This window comes from Musa acuminata, chromosome BXJ1-2 (genome assembly GCF_036884655.1).
Source record: "Musa acuminata AAA Group cultivar baxijiao chromosome BXJ1-2, Cavendish_Baxijiao_AAA, whole genome shotgun sequence".
NCBI lineage: Eukaryota > Viridiplantae > Streptophyta > Magnoliopsida > Zingiberales > Musaceae > Musa > Musa acuminata.
Window position 1 is genome coordinate 31,126,822 of NC_088328.1, and position 19,613 is coordinate 31,146,434.

Here is a 19,613-nt window from a genome sequence, read left to right on the forward strand (position 1 = left end):
AACTATTAATCGTGATTATTAGGACTTTAACTAATGATGTAAGGTTCATAAAAAAAGAAGAAAACAATAATAAAAAATATTAATTTAAGGCACTTAAAATATCCTTAGTAGTCTCACCATTATAATCATTTTAAAGGAATATTATTATCAATTAGATTTATAATATATATAATTAGTTATTTTATGTATATATGTTCGACGATAGATTTACTCGTATCGGATTTACGAGTTAAGAAATAAGAGAAAATAGTAACTCTATTTTCCTTTGGATTGGATTTTCCTGTAACAGCTTGAAGCCATAAGAGAACCACATCAACACATCACTTCTTCGTGAACTGATCTCGAGTTTCTTAGTCGTACATGTAGCAAGCATGGAAACCATAGGGAACCCTGCGGGGCAAACTTATCTTGGCCACTGGCTCTTCGGTGAACCTCTTCGCATCAATCACGTACACCTGCAAACGTGCACAAACTCTAATCACCAAATCTTCCTTCACAAATCTTTAAATCCAAGCAAGATCGAAGTGCTACTTTGGATATGTTTGATCTTTCATCATGAACATAGCAAAGCAACCATCCATCGTCTTCTCCCTCTGTTCCCTCTTGTTTCTGGACGAACAGAGCCCCAGTGCAGTACTCACCGTCGCCGAGCTCATGGTACTCGACCTTCGCCAACTCCTCGTCGTCCTGAGACAGGCATCGAGTCGAACACACAGTCAGTAAGCAGCAAATGATCGCTCACCATTAATCCCTTCTTCGTCAGAAACTTCAAAACCTCATCTTGCAATCCGAAGTGCAGCTTCGCCAGCATGTTGTATTTCGAGAGACCTGCAGAAGAGACACCGATTCTTAGATCACGAGCTTAGGTTGCGTAGGATTTGATGATCATCACCTAGCTTTGAGCTTGCTTCTGAATCCACTACTTGAGCGTATGCGTAGCGGTTCCTCAGTCCAGTGAAACTGAGGTTGATTGCCGGGAAGTCCATGGCGATCTCCTTCCCCGTGAGGTATCCTTCTTTGACTGCACCGGTTCTCATGTTGAGTCTCCACTGGTAAGGCCGAGAAAAGAGAACCCCATCCGTGGCAGGATCGAAGCTGTGAGAGTCCTCATTGGGTTGCAGATATGCTCTTCGGTACCACTCGGCTTTGTTTGCCTTGTGGTCTGGGCCTGGGAGCACTGATCCTGTTGTTCTACACCCCCTCACAACCACCTGTTGCAGACTCATTCATCAGCTACAACAAGTCATCTTCTACCTCCGGAAAGGACCAGTAGCAGTTCGTGCGTCGGAGTCTACCTCGTCTCCATCCTCAAAGGAATTAATGATGTGGAAGCTGCAGTGGTTTCTAACAGTGAACCAGGAAATGGATTCTGCATCCCCGAAACGAGGCATCACTCCTATTCTTGATTCCCCATCTCCGTCATAACCTATGAAGCTGCAAATCCATGGACATGGAAGATGATTGAATCTGATTCAAACGCAGCTACGATACTAAGGATGAAAGCTTCAGTGAACTCACGATTTGCCTGCAAGCACTCTGTTGATGCCAAACCTGAGGGGGTAGTCCATGATGATATTGTAGCTGAAGACCACAAGTCCATGATGGTATCAGCATAGCTAAATTCGATATGATCATGGTAATTAATGACACATGAAATAATGTTGAGTAGAATGCTCACTTCTCAGTTACACCGAGCTCATGGACCAGATTCCCTGTCCTAAACTTCAGGTCAACTTTGTGAAGCATCTCACCACCATCAGCTTAGGGGGAGAAGAAAAGGAAGAAAGCATCAGTGTATTCTCAAGCTTGAACATACTTTGACTCGTATCCTTGTTATCAGGATCATACTTCAATTACCTGATATGATTCCCAATATATAATGTGGCCTTTTGATGTCAACACCCATGATGACCATCTCACCAGTATGTGGAGCTTTCTACACCAATACAATCAGATGAATTTAGCATACAGATATCACAGTATTAATGACAATGAGACACACAACCTTTGGATGACTGGTAAAGGGATGATGCCAAGCTCCATTGACATCCCAGGCTTTTAGGGTATGCAGATCAGAAGCATCAATCTCATAAGGCAGATGCTGTTCAGAAACTGCATACAGTTTTCCAGCATGCTCAAACATATTGGTGTTGCTATCATCCTTGACTGCCTTCCCAAACCTCATCTGCAAAATGCATTGGAAATACCTTGGTGGCCTAAAATTCACCAAGATAATGTTAGTGAGACCTCTGAGGCAATCCTGGCTTACCATGTTAAGAACAAAAGCTGCTAAAATCGCGGTCGGATCGCCGTCAGCTACAGGTATGAACATCTTTTTGTTTCTATTCTTCTCCATGAGGAAGGTTTCTGATTCTACATACTTGTTCTTGTATGAAACTTTCCAGTTTCCTTCATCATCCTTGCTGAAATATGTGGCATGAAGCATTCCATCACCTTCAACCCATGTGTAGCCTGTTCTGCCAAAGATGGAGACTGCAGCTGTCTGATTTGGGTACAAATGATTTGGACCTGTCAACAACATGAGCATACCGATTGATCAAAGATGGCATGTACTATAACTTAGACTTGCTTGAACTAATAATATTTCTTGCAGTTGTAATCTCTTCAGATCACTGCATTTCTGCATCGATTATGTTGTTGAATCAATGATGCAAGTAAATTACTGAGGATTGCTTACATGTGATCTAAGTTTTTATTTGACTTGGTAAATGGTAGTATGCATCACAAAGATGAGAAGCAGAAGCACCTGTTCTAAAGTAGATGCCTTCTGGGAAATCATCCGGAATCTCCCCGTCCATGACTGAGAGCTGCAGAGCTTCTCCTACCTCGTCGACAGGCGCAAAGTTCCCCTGCAACACCTCATGATAGTATCATCAGACACGGAGACTTCTGCTGTCTACGCCATAATTCATCAGTCTGGTTTCTCTGGAGAAAGAATACCTCATTGAATACAGCTTGCTCTTCGAATTCGAACAACGAGTCTACCACTCCATCTAAAAGATTCAAAGATGTGGTTTTTATGATCTTGGGAACTTCAACCTTTAATGAGACAAATTGTTGCTGCAATCGTCTGAAAACAGGCTGCAAAAGAACATCCAATCACCTGTCAAACTAACCATCTTTGAGGAGGAGAATCGAATGCTTTGTTAGTTGAGTCAACCTTGAAGGATGAGAGTGAGGACATGAAGTTGAAAGGAGCTGCTTTGTGAGGAGCCTTTCGAATGCTGCAAGTCACAGTGGATACAGTGAGTGAATCCATGCCAAAGCTTTCCCTTGTTGCAGGAAATGGAGAAGCATGAGGCTTAAAAGGATTCGACTGAGGCCTCTAAGCTGGTGTTTTCTTCTGTTCTTTAATCATTGATCCAATGGCATCCAAAAACATCAAACTCATGCTATATACAGCTGAAACAGCATTAAATTTAGTAGTGGAAGACTTGAGCTTTAGAATCAATCCACTATCTCTGCCCTTGTTCATGGGCATATATCTGCTGTTACAACAGTATAAATCTTTCCATCTTTGGATGCATTCTATTATTTCTTTCAAGTGGACAGCATGAGACATACTATTTTTTTAGATGCATAGCTACAAATTAGCATTACATTGTGATTGTGAAACTTCTGTCATCTGCTCCATAGCTTACAAAGGGCATATTCCTGAGGAACAAAGAGGAACAAGGAATGATTCCTTCTTCCACCAACAATTGACATAATATAGGTGTTCATCAATTTTATGGTGGAAAGAAATCTATATTTTGTTCTAAAAACTCCAGGATCAAGTGTAAACATAAGCACTGCAATAGAAATGCATAGAAGAAAGCTGCCCTGTACACCATTTTTGATTACAAGATTTGAATATAATCATGCATCAAAAATTGTAATGCAGCAACTTAAGTGATTATGATTCTTTTATAAATTTGATGCAAGCTTTTCAGAGGATTAACTATCTAAGTCTGATATATACCACTCTGTAGGGAAGAAACCCATATTAAAAAAATCTAAAAATCAATCAAATAAAATATACATTCCAAAAAAATAACAAAACATAAGATTTACATGGATGTTTCATTTGTCTATATCTTAGGAGACAAACTCAAATTTTTCATTATATGAAATAATATAAGAAAAAAAAAACCTTTGTGAAATTAATTCAAACCGAAGCATAAAATCTTTTGTATAACCTCTTACATTAACCTTGAAAAAGAAAATCTCTTTCATACACTTGATAAATCCCAGAAGCACTCAAAAGTATGATGTTTTTTTTTAATATCAGACATCAAGGCAAGAGCTTCTAAAAAAAAATTCATTAATACCAACATTATAAACTAGATTTGAGGCCTCATGTGCTCCCTGACAAATAGACACAACTCTCCTAGGAGTGCAATGGTGATGAGTACATGAGACAACTTTTGGAATGAATCCATTAAGATTCAGACACCATAAGCTTTCACTAGCATGAAGAGACCTTTGGTATGTCAGAAATAAGTTCCAACAAAGCTTAGCAGATCCCAAAGTGTGGAGATCAAGCTGGAATTTAACCCAGCAGCCAAGGGAATCTTTAATGCTTGCAACAAAGAGTTGGTGGTGAAAGATTCCATTTTGTACTTACTGTGCAGCTACCTGCAAAAAGCCTTTGAAGAGGGATCTTAAAGAGCAGCATTGCTTGGTTGTACTTGATTTAACCCTGTTGATAAACTTGCCATTGTCATGTTCTTTTTGTGAACTCTTAAATTTTTTTATCAATATTTTTCCATCTAGAAGTTTAGTAGGTACATGAGATATAATTTTAATTTATAATTTTAATTTTTTTTCTCGCCTGTGGATAGCATATAACTCAAACCTATGTAGTAGATGGATAAGTTTATATGATTTAAAACTTATGATTTATGCTAAAATATGAGAATAATTTGTAGAGCAATGAGAAGCTATCAAACTAAAAAGGATAAAACGCTAGCGCGCGCGCAAACACACACATCGGACTTCCAGCACAAAACTTGATAGAGAGAGCAAATAAAACAGCAGGAATAGGCGAGATGCCCAGAAGCAAACTTGTCACCTGCAACCATGGCACCCACGTGGTAGAAGAGGCGGCTGTAGAAGCGGTATCAGCCGACGCTCGAGGCGTGTTGCAATCTGAACAAAACTACCACGAGTAACTTCTCGCCGAAGGAGGAACCCTAGCACAGAAGCAAATCGAGACGATCGAGAGAACCAAAAACAAAAACGTAAGTGAACGAGAGTGCGGAACGATAAGATCATCGTCTGGCAGACGCATCTTGCGCTGCATCTCACACGAACAAGGAATATGCCTCGTACATTCTACGATCTCGGTGTATTGCATGGCTAACTAAACACTAATTAAAATTATCTTTTTATTTTTTATTTTCGTCGGACGTAACTAAGATAAACGGATTAAATATATTTTTGATAACTAACGTATTAGATCTGTGTGTCGATCATCCAGATTTTTTTTCTCAATTAAAAAAAAGGATGATTATTCCATTTCACTCTTATAATAATTTTTTTTATTATCATAAAAGAAGAATTAAGGACATTTTAGTTTTCTAAGACTTAAACAATCTAATTAGCAAATCGGTCAATATATTTATATATAACAAGTTCACAAAATTTTGTCATCAAAATAATGGCCACAATATCTTAGAGACTAAATGCAATGGATTCTCTAATATATCTAGTCATAACATTAGTACACAATATTTGTCACTGCGAGATCAAGTAAATACAGCATCATAGAGAGAAAAAGTGACTGTTTCCTGGAAGAACCGTATGGACTCGTATTTTGATCTCTGAATCATCAAACATGAACATAACCAAAAAAACGTATCTTAAATCTTTCTAATCAACCTTTATCCTTTTCCCCTCTAAATGTACATGATTAAAAGAAAAGGACATCATACAAATGAGGAGGCAGAAAGAGATAATACATGTAAGGAAAGCAAGTACCAGAACCAGCATATGAAATCAAAAAAAAAAAGTGTGAAGAAACAGTTCCACACTGATTTTACAATATCTCGACCTTAGGAGCAGAGGCTTATTTAGCTTTGTTTTTGGCCAAACTAACAAGATCACCAAAGAGCTTATCCTCAGGCTTTGATGGTTTGTTCGAATTCTGCAGATAAGATGAGGATGTGGGCATCTGATATGACGAAGCCTTACTCGCGTACGTGTTATTATCTTGCACCGAAAGCCCATACATTCTCTGCCCAAGTGCATTTGGAGTATAATAAGGGTATGTAGGTCTCATTGGATCATAGAATTGAGCACCCGGCTGCTGCCCATACCCATAGCCTGTACCCTGCATAGGCTGTTGACCCATACCAACCATATGACCTCCGAATATCTGTGGCGGATACATGGCTCTCATCTGGCTGTTCTGCATTGGAGGATACATGCCTACAAACTGATCGCCCTGGACAACCTGAGGTTGCAACCCAGTAAGCTGGGGGCCCATCATATGTTGTGGAGGCATTCCTACAAGCTGACCGCCTGACGTTTGTTGAGGTTGCATGCCTCCGAGCTGGCTGCCGAGCATGGGTTGAGCTTGCATGCCCCGGAGTTGACCAGTTTGAACTGATAAGGGATGCACACTAAGCTGATCAGTTTGAAGCGGTTGATGCTGCAAGCCAGGCATTTCATTCTGCACAGGTTGTGCCTCCCATGGCGGTGGGGGAAGAGCTCCACTTTGATTATTTGCATCTGTAAAATTCAGACGACACTCATACAAAAGGGCATAAAACTAAAAAGAATCAAGCCAAGCAATGTAGCAGATAGAGAACTCCAGTGAAATGATTTTGAAGCACAAATAAAAAGAATATAAAAAAACACTTTTCATATTCTTTCTCCAACCAATTGTGCTTAAACTGCCAACCTCGATGACAAAAAGCCTTCTATTCCAACTGTGTAAGTTGCCTACAGAAATCCTTTTTTACTATTAAAAAATACTGGGGTATCACCTTTTAACAACCCTAACAACTTGAAGAAGGTGCAAGCACAGAGCCACAGATACAAGTTCAAGAGGTAGCTTCAAAAGGGCAGGGGTATGAAACAGATAAAAAGCATGTGTACATGCTATGGTATATGTATGGATGTTTATTACACGTTCACATGTAGAAATATACATATATGTATATAGCTACATACATATAAATATTTGTGTTTATCTTCAAATAGTATATTGGTGACACGGTAAAGGAAATCCTCTATGAGAGTTAACAGGGTCCATTCAACTATTACAAATGTTTTGACTTATAGAAAGTCACTTTGCACGTAGGGGTAAGCCGATGTACATTGATCCTTCCAAAATCCCACATTGGTGGCAGGTTTTTTGCACTGTTCTCCCCTTATATACATGAGCACGCACATATCTGTGCATTTATCAAACATAATATGCTTAAACTTGAGAAAAGAAGACTAAAAAATCAACACTTTATTTAAATTTTTTTCTCAATTTATTTGTGTTCAACAACTTATACATAAAGCAAAATATGGTTTTAGATCTAAGTTTTGTTGTGTTGGAGAGAGGTGATGATAAATAATACAATTCAAGATAAAATGGAAGGTAGTTCCAGATATTAAGAGTCATTATTCCAAATGTTAGTAATCTGATTCTTTCAACCTTTTCTAGTTGAGACTTATGGCTTTGCTATTGTTTAGAAATCTGATTCTTCAAAAGATTCCAAATCATGTAAATTTAAATAAGAGTGTGATGGGGCTTCTGCAAGATTCTTGTCGTTAAGGATAGCCCTGGTGTCTTTTTTTATTACTGATGATAAACTTTCCTTTGTCCACCTCTATAACTCTTTCTAGATATCCAAATCCAGATTGAATGGCATTTTTTGTTGGTGCATATGACAATTGGCTTTGTGTATGTTCTGACCACCATAGATAATATTTTCTCATCCTTACAACAACTACAGATACCTCTAATTTAGTAAAAGCACATCATTTCTTATTGTATCTACTGTATAATGTCATTCATCCAGTTTGGCATTGTTAGTTTAAATTGCACTTTCAGTATATGACATAATTTTAAGTATGCGACATTCTGATCCATAATATATTATTTGTCCTATAGCCATATTTGTGTAATTTTTCCTCTGGCATAGGTTTATGCTAATTGCAGAACAAACAAGTGCTATTTTTCATTTTATTCATCCTGTAGGATTTTTAGAACAATCAATGACTAAAAAAACCTAAAACATTTGAAGAATACATTTGTAACAAAATATAGGCAAAATTACAGGGAAAAAGAGCATTATAAAGTTTTAGAGGAAAAGACAATGGTCTTACCATAACCTAGTGCCTGCTGCTGTGGATTATATGCTGGAGCAAACTGACCATTCCATGGAGTGGTTGCCAGGTTGAGCTGCATTCCCTGGTCATGACTTGACTGCTCAAATTGAGGTGCCCCTGAGTTTGGGATGCCTCCATTAGTAAAAAATTGAGGCTGTTGTGTCTGCTGAGCCTGCTGCTGAAGGTTCGAAAAAGCAGGATATGTCTGTTGTGTTGGAAATGTAGAATTTGAATCAAAAGTGTTTGCAGGATTTTTGTTGTTATTGGTAGAGTCGTTTGGAGAAAACATGTCTGCGAGTGCCAAGACATTCTGGTCAGAAGCAGAATTGTTGAGCGGTTCACTGACAGGAACAAGAGCTAGCAGATTCTCTGTTGTAGGTTTATTGTAGTCCTCGCCACTAAGAAGGTCCATATTGGGATCAACTTTTACTGAAGTGGTTCCTGCACCATCGGATGGAGGAGCAGGCAGCAATAGTTGCTGAAGAGGAGGCTGGTTACTTGTGCTTGTACTTGATGGCCTACATCAAAGTCGATCATGAAAGGAAGCCTCATTAAGCACTATAGATGTAAGCCAGAAATAAATGCTACTGATAAAGCTGAAGATTCCACTCATAAGTATAACATGTTCTAACGGTCAATCTTAAATAAAATAGATTGGTTAAAAATAAATCAACTAAACAAAAGGCTTTAAAGAGATCAACAATGATCAGCTTGTAGAACCACCACAACACATCCAAGCCAATCACAGAAGTGCATCCTCAGTAGAAATTTTGTTCTTAGAAATTTAAACAGTTTTCAGTAAAGCTGTTCAGATTTCCTCTTAACTTCGCATGGGCATTTCTATGGTGTTACAAATATAGTGCACAGTTTGTAAATAGCAAATTACTTAAAAGAAAGCCAACCACCTCTGTTGTGGCTCTTTGCTTGCTGAAGAATCATCAATATTGACGAGTGTCTGAAGTGACTTTCGTTTCTCCACACGAACAGCAAGTCCTGCAGCAATAGCATCATGCTTCGCAAGTACCTTCTGCAAATCATCATTCAGAGCAAGTCCTTGACCAAGCAGCTCCTCATCTCTGTCACAAACAGCATAAAATATAAAAGACTGCAATCTTGAAAATGATGAGAACAGTCAAGTAGCCCAAATTTCGCAAAGTAGCATATGCCAATTCGAATACTTCACGTTACATGTGATAGACAAGCGTAGCTACCACTGACAATATTAACTCTAAAATACCTCCATGAAGAAATGCAATGAAAAAGGTGAAAAGATAAACAAGAGAAGAACCATAAGAATAAGAATTATTACTCAATTCTAGTGAATCAAATGTGCTAAGCTTTCATCTTTTTGTGATACAAATTTAGATGTTGACTCAAAAAAATGACTTTTACAGCAAGGAAACTAGATTAGTCCGATCTTTGTCCATCGTACTTCTGTTATAAACACAGAAAATGTGGAAAACATAACTGAGAGAACATACGCAGTTGTGTTCACGAGATGCACCACTCTTTGTCTGTAAGTACGGCATTGACCAACAAGATCAACGATTACCTCCTGTTTAAGTCCCTGCATATAAAAGCAACCTTGGCTGAGCTTGATTACATTTCACATCTTTGTTTTAGCATTGGAAAAATCAGGTCATAAATGTATTGGCATACACAGAAGAAACCAGAGAATACTATCAACTCTAAATTGAGCCATGAGTATTGAGTTTTCAATAATGAGTCCAGCTACAGTAAACCAGATTAATGACACAGCAAAAAAATATTCACCCTCCGCTACATTTTATTAATCAATGCCTGGATATCATGGTCCAGGAAAAAAGTTGCATGCCAGATTTTCAAAACTGGAGTGTTAATTGCCAGTTTGAACTAAAATGGTGTTTGGGATAACGTGCTAATAAATATTATAAAAGAAACTCTCAAAGTGCAAAATACCTCTCTGTTTCCAGGATCCAAGGCATTCAACATTTCTGAAAGAACATCCATGATCCCACGAGCATTCTGAATTTCAGTGAGGCTGAAAAATTAAATAGAAATTCAGTCTTTAAAGTACAGCACCAGAACCAATAATGTATGGAACTTTAAGCTAATGAATCAAATAGGAATTTTACAGGGATAGAAATGAACATATGCTAATTTTGTTCTATAATACAGATTTGAGGAACTTATTGGGAAAATAATATCTATGTATAGTCTATATATACTCACTTTAAACTAGTTTAGTGAACTAGAGCAGATCAAAATGAACAAAGAAAAGCTAGAAGATTGGTCTTAAAATTGTGATTTTAAGTGAATGAAACAAAACTTCCAGAAGTATTTAACCAGACACAAAAGTTACAGGGGCATGCAACGAAAGAAAATTTTTGTATAGTTCAAACATGCAATTATTGGAATAAAAAATCATGTATTTAACAATAAAAACTTACTTAAACTTAGTTCAGTGAACAATAGTAGATAAAAATGACAAAAAAAATAAAAGATTGTTCTAGAAATTGCAATTTGAGTGCTTGAACCCAAGATATCGAATCTGAGCTAACATGGGTTGAACATGACCATTCAACCAACCAAGATATCCACTAGGCATAGTTTTTTCACTTAAATGTCATAAATGGTAAACCAACAAAACTCATAGTCATACTCAACAAACACAAATATAGCAGCTAAACACAACTATCAGGGCAAAAAAAAAGTTTAAAGGTTTGGCTATCAAAACAGAAAGGTAACCATCACAGTGAGAAAATGAGAAAGGGAAGAACTAGCATCAGTGCAACTATCGTGTTTGCCACTGAAAAACATTACAAACAACTGAGAAGATAGGGATAGCACCTCAAAACAGGAAAATCAGATGCAACTGAAGATTCAGGTGCTTCATTTTGATAATCAGGACTTCGCACTGATGGAGGATATGATCGCAAAGGTTGCGTCTGTGGAGGAGTAAAAATAGGTGCAGAACTCTCAGATCTCTGTGGAAATACAGCTCCAGCTCTCTGATAGAGAAGGAAACAACAATACATTTAGATAACATAAAAAACCGAGTTCTAATTTGGCAACAGTTAATCCAAAATCCTAACTGTTTCACATGTCAGCATCTTATTTCTAAATTATTCCCAATAGAAGAATCACATATCAATTGATACTTCATAGCAATAAAAAAAATGTGCAAAGCTTACCAATAATTCCTGATATGCTGCATAGTATTGAGGGTATCTTGCCCGTGGACCACCAAAAGCTTCTTGCCATGTGTCTATTAATATAAGTATCTTTTCCTTCACATGAAGGTCAGGTTGCTGTAAGAAAAATAATCAGAAATATGATCAGCAGCAAGTAAAAGGTAATAAACAAGGAAATATCTAAATTTGAAAAAAAATAAAACCTTCTTCTTTACAATCTTGACCATCTCATGCAGTATATCTTTCTCAGCAACATGCATATGAACTATGTCCCCACAATTTTTTATCACTGTTTCCAGTAGCTGCAACATAAAATCAATATCCTGATAAGTGGTAAATCAATGTAAGATAAACAAGATATAAAAATATAAAATTGGCATGAAACATAGGAAACTATTTATCTAACTGAAGTTATTTAGAAAGAATTGTCAACTGTTAAACAAGTAATTGCCGAAATATTTCTGGCATGATATGGTAAATTCATGATGCAGCCTATGACAGGAAAGTAGGATATAGGTAAATTTAGAGTATATCTAATATGAGTTTTATTGAAGTGTACGTTAAATTTACGTTTCATATACCAGGGATTTTCTGTTAATTTTTAGTAGATGTCCAGATTCATTCAACCAGGACTGATTTGGTATAGTTTGAATTATCACCTTAAGCTGTATATTAGAGTACTGCTTCTAAAATGCATATCTTCATCTCAAGATGACGATGGAGCCACCCACAGCCACCAACAAAAAGACTGAATTAAAAAATTAAATCACTTTATTGCAATAAAATAAAGAATCTTTTATTCATATGGCCCTAGGTTTACAATCTTCTTACACATACAAGGGTTGCAGGAGATGTTAATCCCATCAACCCACTAAAGAGACACTTAAAACCTTCAAAATACAGATCTCTATGGTAAAATTGTTTGCCTAACTCATACTAAATTCATATTACAACTCTCAGATACAAATTAAACTTAAGATAAAGTTCTTTTGACCAATTAAATTAACTACTAAAATAATGACGAAAATCAACCCTAACGTAGAATCAAAATAGAAAATTCATGATGAGAAGGCTTGATCAGCCCTTACCTTTTTAACTTGACAAAAGGAGTTTTCAAAGAAGGCTTCTCCACTTCAAAACTAGTATTAAGATGTCCATTTCTATTCTAAAGCTTAATATGTCCTTTTTTATTTACCAGAAGCATGCGAGTCCTTGACCAGAAGATTGTTTGTCTAATGTTTGACATGACTTAAATCATGATTTGGACCTTTATGCACTGAATTATTCTAGATGGACACACTAGAGGGTTGTATCAAGTTGTCTTATTCTGAACAAGCAGAATTTACACAAACTTGGGCCCTTTTGACGGCCAAGGAGGCTAGTTTAGACAATAAGCAAATGTACATTGGTTAACAAAAGACGGTCCAAGGTAGATGCACATCACAACATCTTATATGGTTCAGTTTAAGTTTGACTCAAGTCCATGTTTAGGCACAAGAACAGGAAATATGACATTTATTGGATTTCTTTCCATCTCATGGAAAGTCCCATAAGAAATTTTCTTAAGACTTTGTTCCAAATATAGATATGTCATCAATCAAATTACATGTTGACATGATTTAAATTGAGAAATCAAGTTTCTTTGGCCTGCTAGCTGATCTCTTCTCTCTTTCTCCTTGACTCTTTATTTTATCTCTCCTTGATTTGCTTTCCTCTGTCTGCCTAGAAAACCGCATTTCTTCAAATCAGCATGCTCGTACCCAACCAACACAAGCATGTTGGGACTACTGGCACAAGTTGTCATTATGTATGCCAATGTGTTTCTGGCATAACATGTGCTGACCTGTTCCAAACCATGCCAGCCTGCTATGGATTGCTGTCTACTTGCAAATCCATGTATACTTCTTCGTTGTAATACCATAGAAAGTAAGTTAACTTCCCAAACGATCACAAGGGTGATGTGCTTTGGTCACCCACACATGCACAGATTTTTCAACAAAAGGAAGACACACAATATGCTGTGAAATTTGACATTTTACTGCAAGAAAAAGAAGCCTACAACTCAATGTGGTGCTGTCCAAGAGTAAGAAAAGGAGAAGTGTCACCCAAAACCTTCATGTGGACATAGCAGCTAGCTTAACCCTCAATGTCCACCTTATAGGTACTTACCAGGAAGGAATATCCCTCACTACCACCTGCGAAGGTTCCAAGGTAAGCCATCTTTGATGTCCACCTCATAGGTAATATGTGGGAAGGGTATCCCTCACCACCGAGGGGTTCCAATGTATTGAGATAATTAATGTTTTGAAAGTTTAAAGTTATGTCTCACATCAGTTTCAGCCAATGGCATGGAAAATTTTCCATCACAGCTAGGACACTATCAGGGACCATTTCTATCTAAAGATAGTACATTTCATCAGCCCAAGGACTAACACAGTGGCACAAAACCTTCACGCTATCCAAGGAAACCACTTAAGTGCTAGTGCCATGCCACAAGTGCAATAGCAATGTCTGTGCCAAGACAAGACACAAGCTAAATGCTAGCTTTGCATACTAATTCTGACAACACCAAGAAGAACAAAACACTCAGTTTGCATGACAGATTTGTTACTCGTAAAAAAGGTATTTACCTATTTATGTCATCTCCAATGGCTTTCCAATGAAACTAGTTGGTTGAAAACTGTGTCTCAGCACCAAGACGAGAACGAGGTTCAAATTAACAAGAGCCTATCATTAAAGTACTTGATTAAAAGGGCTTGAGTCTTTGATTTGGGCCCAACTCAGATTTGAACTAAAGTTATGCTAGCTCGAGCCTAAACTAAAAGGGTCTTGCCCTTAGGACCTGCGGGTGTGAACCAGGAGGCGGACCGCCCTTTTACAGGTGGTTTAGTCTGGTTCATTTGTTCTTCTTTTAATGGTTAAACAGTGACTCATATACTCTCTCTCTCTCTCTCTCTCTCTCTCTCTCTCTCTCTCTCTCTCTCTCTTTCTAATTCTCTCTCTAAATAAATCAAACTTAAAGGGGAACTTGAGTCTTTCCACAAAAAAAAACAACTTAAAAAGTACACTAGTGTGTTTACAACCAACAAAAGATATGCAGTATAGAACATATGATTTCTGCAGTAATGATGCTACCAAAATACAGATAAATTATGTCAAGAGTTTGTTGAGAATTGAATCTTAGGAGTGTTGGACTAATATGTACTGCATAAACCTCGAAATCGCTGAGTGCATGAGATGCAAATAATTAATATATATAACCATGTCACTAGTATTTAGCAAAAGGGCCATCAACACTGCAAAAGAGAGTAAATCTCCAAGGGAATAGATAAACAAAGGCACATAAAGTAAATTAAAAGAAACAAATTTAAAGAGTAACTAAAATGAATCAAATGCTTTATTATCTTCTGTGAAGACATGGTCTTCATTTTATAAATTGAACTACATAACAAGGAAATTATAATTGGCACAAACATGATACGTGACCTGAGTTGCAAATCTTGGTCTTGAGAAAAACTAAGGTTGAAATAGTGACAAGAACAAAGAACAAAAATATTGCTTCATGTAAGCCTAAAGTGCAATCAGTCAGCCACATTGTACATGAGAGTAGCTCAATCAACCAAAAATAGAAACCTAGAAAGTAAAATGGAGGATAGAATCACTAAAAATAACTTATAAAACAGACACCTATGGAGGATAGAATCAAACAATAAAACAAAAAGCAATTCAGAAAAGACTTAAAAGTGAAAATGGCATCTTAAAAGGTGTAAGAAGCACTAAGAAATGAGAGCACCCATAGAAACAAGATCAAAGTAGACAACAGAGTGAAACAAATATACAAAATATGCATAAAGATTTACCATAATTTTTTAAACAAATAGTTGCATCATGAAAGTTCAAAAGCCAATAGCAAGTGACTCCCAAAAGGGTATTATAAACCAATTGTTGTTAACATTTTTTCCTTATGTATATATTACAAGATGCACTAGTTGTTACCACATATGCACAAGGCACATCTGGGGACTCGAAACCCTATCATATGAGAAAGCTACCTGGATATATAATGCACAATTAAAGGCCAAACTGGCTGAAGTACTTACTGTTAGTGCAAGAAGCTGAACCTTAGAATTTTTATGCCCAATACGTTTCTTGAGGACCTTAACAACATCTTTAGCTTGCCTGATAACAAAATTTAAGAAAGAATTAAATCAAAATTGGAAAAGTGAATAATGCATGCAAATGGAGTAGTCCATCCTCATATGAGAAAACACATGTTCATTTTTTAAAAAAATAATTGTTCGTAAAAATAATATTTTTTAAGAATAATTGTCTCAACTCTTTTTCTTCCCTCTCCTTTGTATCTTTTCCTTCTCTAATTCACTTATATATATTTTTTTCTTTTTTCCCCTCTGAACAATCTTTATTTAATTTAAAGTCCCAAGCACATGATACGTGAAACCCATTCTGATATCCCCCCTAGTGTCACAAGTGATGACTAGTGGTGGATCAGCTGAGGCGACCACAGGCAGCAGTCATCCTCTAACGTCAATGGTGAAGACTAGTGGCAGATCAGCAGGGGGCGATGGGAGGTGGTCATCAAGAACACCATGTAGGCTTCCTCCTCCTCCTCCCCCTGGCAGATCAGAGGAGGCAATGGCAAGCAAGGGTATGGGATCGGAACATTACCCCAATCAGCACATTACAGAATTTGAAACCTCAGTCAAAAGCCCTATAGATATCTTCCATTTATTCTAATCCTGATCATCTCTTTCTATAAACCATTAGGTTCATTCCAAAGTTCTGAGTTTCAGTAGTGCCACCGTCCGGAATGACAACCAGACTTTGACCTTAAGGAGTGGACTTCTAAAGCAAAAGAAAGGATTTAGAAAAGAACCACAGTAACAAGCAGTCACTGCATCCCAATTTTGTGGAAATACAGTTCCAATTCTTCCATATCATTTCTCACAGATGCCACCGTAAACAATTCTGGAAAAGAATTATTAAAGATCACCCTTCATAAAATGCCATACTGATCATTTTCCCATTTCATAGTCCATCTATGGCATCAGTGGTGTTGATCTTGCATCTGAACTAATAACACGTATCTTGTAGCCCTCCATTGGCGACTTTCATTGCCGAACTTCAAAATTGTCGTATTGGATACTACCCAAGCTTTAGATGATTCAGTTCCTCAGAACGTCATCCAAAACAATACTCCTGATCTAGAGATAAGATAAACCAGTAAACTAGTTTATCGAAGTTTCCCACCTTGCCAACCAGGGTAAGAATTTCGTACCGTTAGTCCTTATGTTTCACGGATGTCAACTCAAAGACCATGTTTACGCCCCAGTTTCACCGAATAAACAACCAAGTCCAACAAAAGCAAGACTAAGTTTCCATTCGCATGTGACAACAATCAAATTCAGAACACCAAATGACGAAACAAATGCAACAGTAGAAAGCAACTCCGATGCTTAATAAACAAACGAAAGAAAGGAAAGGAAGACGGCACAGTAGAATCACATACCCCGGGTCGTGATTGAGGATATCACAGATCTCGAGGTTCATCGCCCAGTCGGGGCCGATCAGCATATCGCTCGTGGCTCGATCCACCAGCGCGCCGGCCATCGCCGCGACCCCGGAACCCTAAGGAACCAATCGAACGAATACAAAAACGGGATCTTTCCGTGGAGATCCGACCGGGTTCAAGCGAAGACGACAGGAGGTGCTCCTCCCCGGGCAATCGAAACCGGAGTAATCGAAAGGCCGGAGAGGCGGAGACGGGGAATCCCTAAACGAGGAGAAGCGTGTGCGCCAACCCCGAATTCCCTTTCCCCTCCTTACCTGTCACCAGAGAGAGGAGTCGCGGATTCTTTCTTTTTCTTTTTTTTTTTTTGGGAGAGAAAAAATAAATGCTTTTTTTTCCTTCCTTATATACAAAATACAATAATAATAATAATAATAATAATAATAATAATAATAAATGATCAGAAGGGAGGATGGTTTTGCGCCGTGATCGCCTGCCACGGCGAGACAGCAGCCAGGAAAGCGAGGGGGACCCACCAGGTTCGACCGGGGCTATTTACCTGATTGGTGCGTCGTCGGAGACAGAGGATGGGAAAATAATGTTCTCGGATTAATTGAAGCGTTTATACTAGTGATGATCAAAATGGTATTTTTCTCATCTACGGTTAGACTTAGCCATCTTGAGATTGAAATAAATATGGATTATTGATGGGCTACATATGAAGGATTTCGAAAATGTCGAAGAATGAGTCACGAGTAATCACAAATGATTTAATTAAAATTCTTGATAGGCATTTGCTATTTCAATTACACATAATTGTATAGGGTGTTCGTATACACGAGTTTCTCAGCTTGGAAACCACGTATTTTAAATTAGAAATTTTAGAATACAAAATATCTTTAATATATGCCATTACTTACGTCCATCCAAAACTTCACGTTATTATACTTCTACCTTATATATTATCTTCTATCTTACATATTATCCTTATAGTTTATTACATTTAGTATCTCGATTTCTATGCTTTAAAAAGTTATATTGATATCTTATATGTCTATTTATCTTAACGATATCAGTTTTACGAATGAAAATATAAAATTAAAGGGTAAAAATATATTTTTAATATTTCATTTTAAGTAATAGACGACGATATTATTGGTGTCGATGTCGACATAATTGCCGAGCAGCCCTTTCGTCACTCTACATCTGTGTCGACGCTCTATCATTGCAGAATCAAAGTTCACTACCGAAGCCGTCGTGGAGATTCGTCACCTATCAAAATAGGACCTAGAGATGCATTCCTCTCTCATCGATGCTAGCATCGTGTCCCTCCTTACCACCCGCCTCCTCAACCACCATCACCATCATTCGTCCGCAACCAAGGCTAAGGAGGACATTGTTACTGATCTCCTTAACCTCTTCATCTCTACCCATGAGGTGCTCATGTGCACCCCGAGCATCCTCGACTCCCTCAATGTCGCCCTCGACCTCCTCTCCCCCGTCGTCGCCCAACACGGCGTCGTAACCCTTTACAGCCTCCTTTCCATCGAAGCATACCGCTCCATCATTGGGTCAAAGAAGCCACTCGTCATCGCCCTTATGGACCTCCTTGGCACCCCTCCTAGCACACCAACTAGGTCCATCAAGGATGTGCTTAAGGCCCTCTTCAGCTTGACCCTCTACCTTCTCAACAGCATTGCCCTTATTGAGCTGGGCATCATGTCGCCCCTCTTCCTGGTGGTGAAGGATAGGTGGAGGGTGGTAGTGGAGGATGCGATGGTGGTAATCGCCTGGGTGACAGGATGCGATGATAGCATAAAGTCATTCCGAAGGGTGGACAACATTAGTGTCCTAGTAGATCTAGTGGTTGGGGGGAGTAGAAGGGCGAGGGAAAACGTTGCAGTTACACTACTGAACCTAGTAAAGAGCGATGGAAACAAGACGGTGGGGGATGTCAAGGAGGTGAACGGGGCAAAGGCAGCCATGAGAGCTTTGGTCAGTGGCAACAGCAGGGTGAGCATGAGGGGGAAGAGTAAGGCAGAGGTGTTATCGAGGGTTCTAGAGAGTGGGTGGGGGAGTCAACTCTAGGCTCTTGATGATTCCGAGACCGGTACTGATGACTCCGTGCCGCAAATGTTGCTCCGTGATGGAGCTGTAGAGCGCTTTGTCGCCACTTTACATCTACCACCACTAATGTCATTCGTCACCACCAATTGAAACGTTAAAATTATTTTTTTACCTTATATTTTCGTGAATTCATCGATAAAATCAACGATGTTAGGATAAATGAACCTATATGTTTCACTTTCGTAACTATTGGGATGTCAATGAAACCTTTTAAAGTGTAGGGACCGAGATGTTAAAGGTAGTTAACTACATTGGGTAATATGTAATTAGCCCAATTTATGTTAGTCTATTTGACCTACATAAATATATAAAAATACAAACAACCTAAAATACTCTGAATATTTTTAGCCAAACATAATATAAAATTGTGTGTGTGTGTGTATATATATATATATATATATAGGATAAAAATTTGAAATTATATATATAATAATTTTTAAAAATTTGAAGTTTTT

General features: G+C 38.0%; 3 protein-coding genes across 5 annotated transcripts; 1 reads left to right on the plus strand and 2 right to left on the minus strand.

Moving 5' to 3' along the window:
- Nucleotides 1–229: 229 nt before the first annotated feature.
- Nucleotides 230–5,317, minus strand: LOC103976477 (carotenoid 9,10(9',10')-cleavage dioxygenase 1-like). Of its 2 annotated transcripts, none has more exons than XM_065110386.1 (15): nt 5,075–5,317; nt 3,622–3,675; nt 3,182–3,245; nt 2,962–3,102; nt 2,768–2,870; nt 2,382–2,529; nt 2,006–2,216; nt 1,858–1,936; nt 1,679–1,760; nt 1,519–1,581; nt 1,296–1,434; nt 893–1,211; nt 776–828; nt 532–687; nt 230–455 (listed from the first exon to the last, which is right to left on the minus strand). In XM_065110386.1, the coding sequence occupies exons 1-15, from the start codon at nt 5,275–5,277 to the stop codon at nt 351–353; spliced, it is 1,920 nt and encodes a 639-aa protein (XP_064966458.1). In that variant the 5' UTR covers nt 5,278–5,317; the 3' UTR covers nt 230–350. The 2 variants fall into 2 exon arrangements, with proteins under 2 accessions (XP_064966458.1, XP_064966454.1); XM_065110382.1 differs by having other exon boundaries at nt 2,006–2,185; nt 2,270–2,529.
- Nucleotides 5,318–5,846: 529 nt separating this feature from the next.
- LOC135609810 (TOM1-like protein 9) lies at nt 5,847–17,384 on the minus strand. 2 transcript variants are annotated; one of them, XM_065103478.1, is made up of 10 exons: nt 17,032–17,383; nt 15,605–15,683; nt 11,708–11,806; nt 11,505–11,621; nt 11,161–11,321; nt 10,270–10,351; nt 9,813–9,898; nt 9,237–9,407; nt 8,329–8,849; nt 5,847–6,735 (listed from the first exon to the last, which is right to left on the minus strand). In XM_065103478.1, the coding sequence occupies exons 1-10, from the start codon at nt 17,130–17,132 to the stop codon at nt 6,071–6,073; spliced, it is 2,082 nt and encodes a 693-aa protein (XP_064959550.1). In that variant the 5' UTR covers nt 17,133–17,383; the 3' UTR covers nt 5,847–6,070. The 2 variants fall into 2 exon arrangements, with proteins under 2 accessions (XP_064959550.1, XP_064959553.1); XM_065103481.1 differs by lacking the exon at nt 15,605–15,683 and having other exon boundaries at nt 17,032–17,384.
- A 940-nt stretch (nt 17,385–18,324) lies between these two features.
- On the plus strand, nt 18,325–19,119 carry LOC135612113 (U-box domain-containing protein 15-like). Its single transcript, XM_065107944.1, has one exon. The coding sequence runs from the start codon at nt 18,325–18,327 to the stop codon at nt 19,117–19,119; it is 795 nt and encodes a 264-aa protein (XP_064964016.1).
- Nucleotides 19,120–19,613: the final 494 nt, after the last annotated feature.

What these genes read in the sequence shown, in the direction of transcription:
- LOC103976477 (XM_065110382.1), bottom strand. Translation starts at nt 5,277, where the DNA reads ATGATCTTATCGTTCCGCACTCTCGTTCACTTACGTTTTTGTTTTTGG. An exon ending in AGCAAGCTGTATTCAATGAG is followed by an intron (nt 2,871 to 2,961) that starts GTATTCTTTCTC and finishes GAGGTGTTGCAG; the next exon opens with GGGAACTTTGCGCCTGTCGA. An exon ending in AGAAGCAAGCTCAAAGCTAG is followed by an intron (nt 829 to 892) that starts GTGATGATCATC and finishes TCTCTTCTGCAG; the next exon opens with GTCTCTCGAAATACAACATG.
- LOC135609810 (XM_065103478.1), bottom strand. Translation starts at nt 17,132, where the DNA reads ATGGCCGGCGCGCTGGTGGATCGAGCCACGAGCGATATGCTGATCGGC. An exon ending in TGGATCCTGGAAACAGAGAG is followed by an intron (nt 9,899 to 10,269) that starts GTATTTTGCACT and finishes TTTTATATGCAG; the next exon opens with GGACTTAAACAGGAGGTAAT. An exon ending in AGCAAAGAGCCACAACAGAG is followed by an intron (nt 8,850 to 9,236) that starts GTGGTTGGCTTT and finishes ACTTTGATGTAG; the next exon opens with GCCATCAAGTACAAGCACAA.
- LOC135612113 (XM_065107944.1), top strand. Translation starts at nt 18,325, where the DNA reads ATGCATTCCTCTCTCATCGATGCTAGCATCGTGTCCCTCCTTACCACC.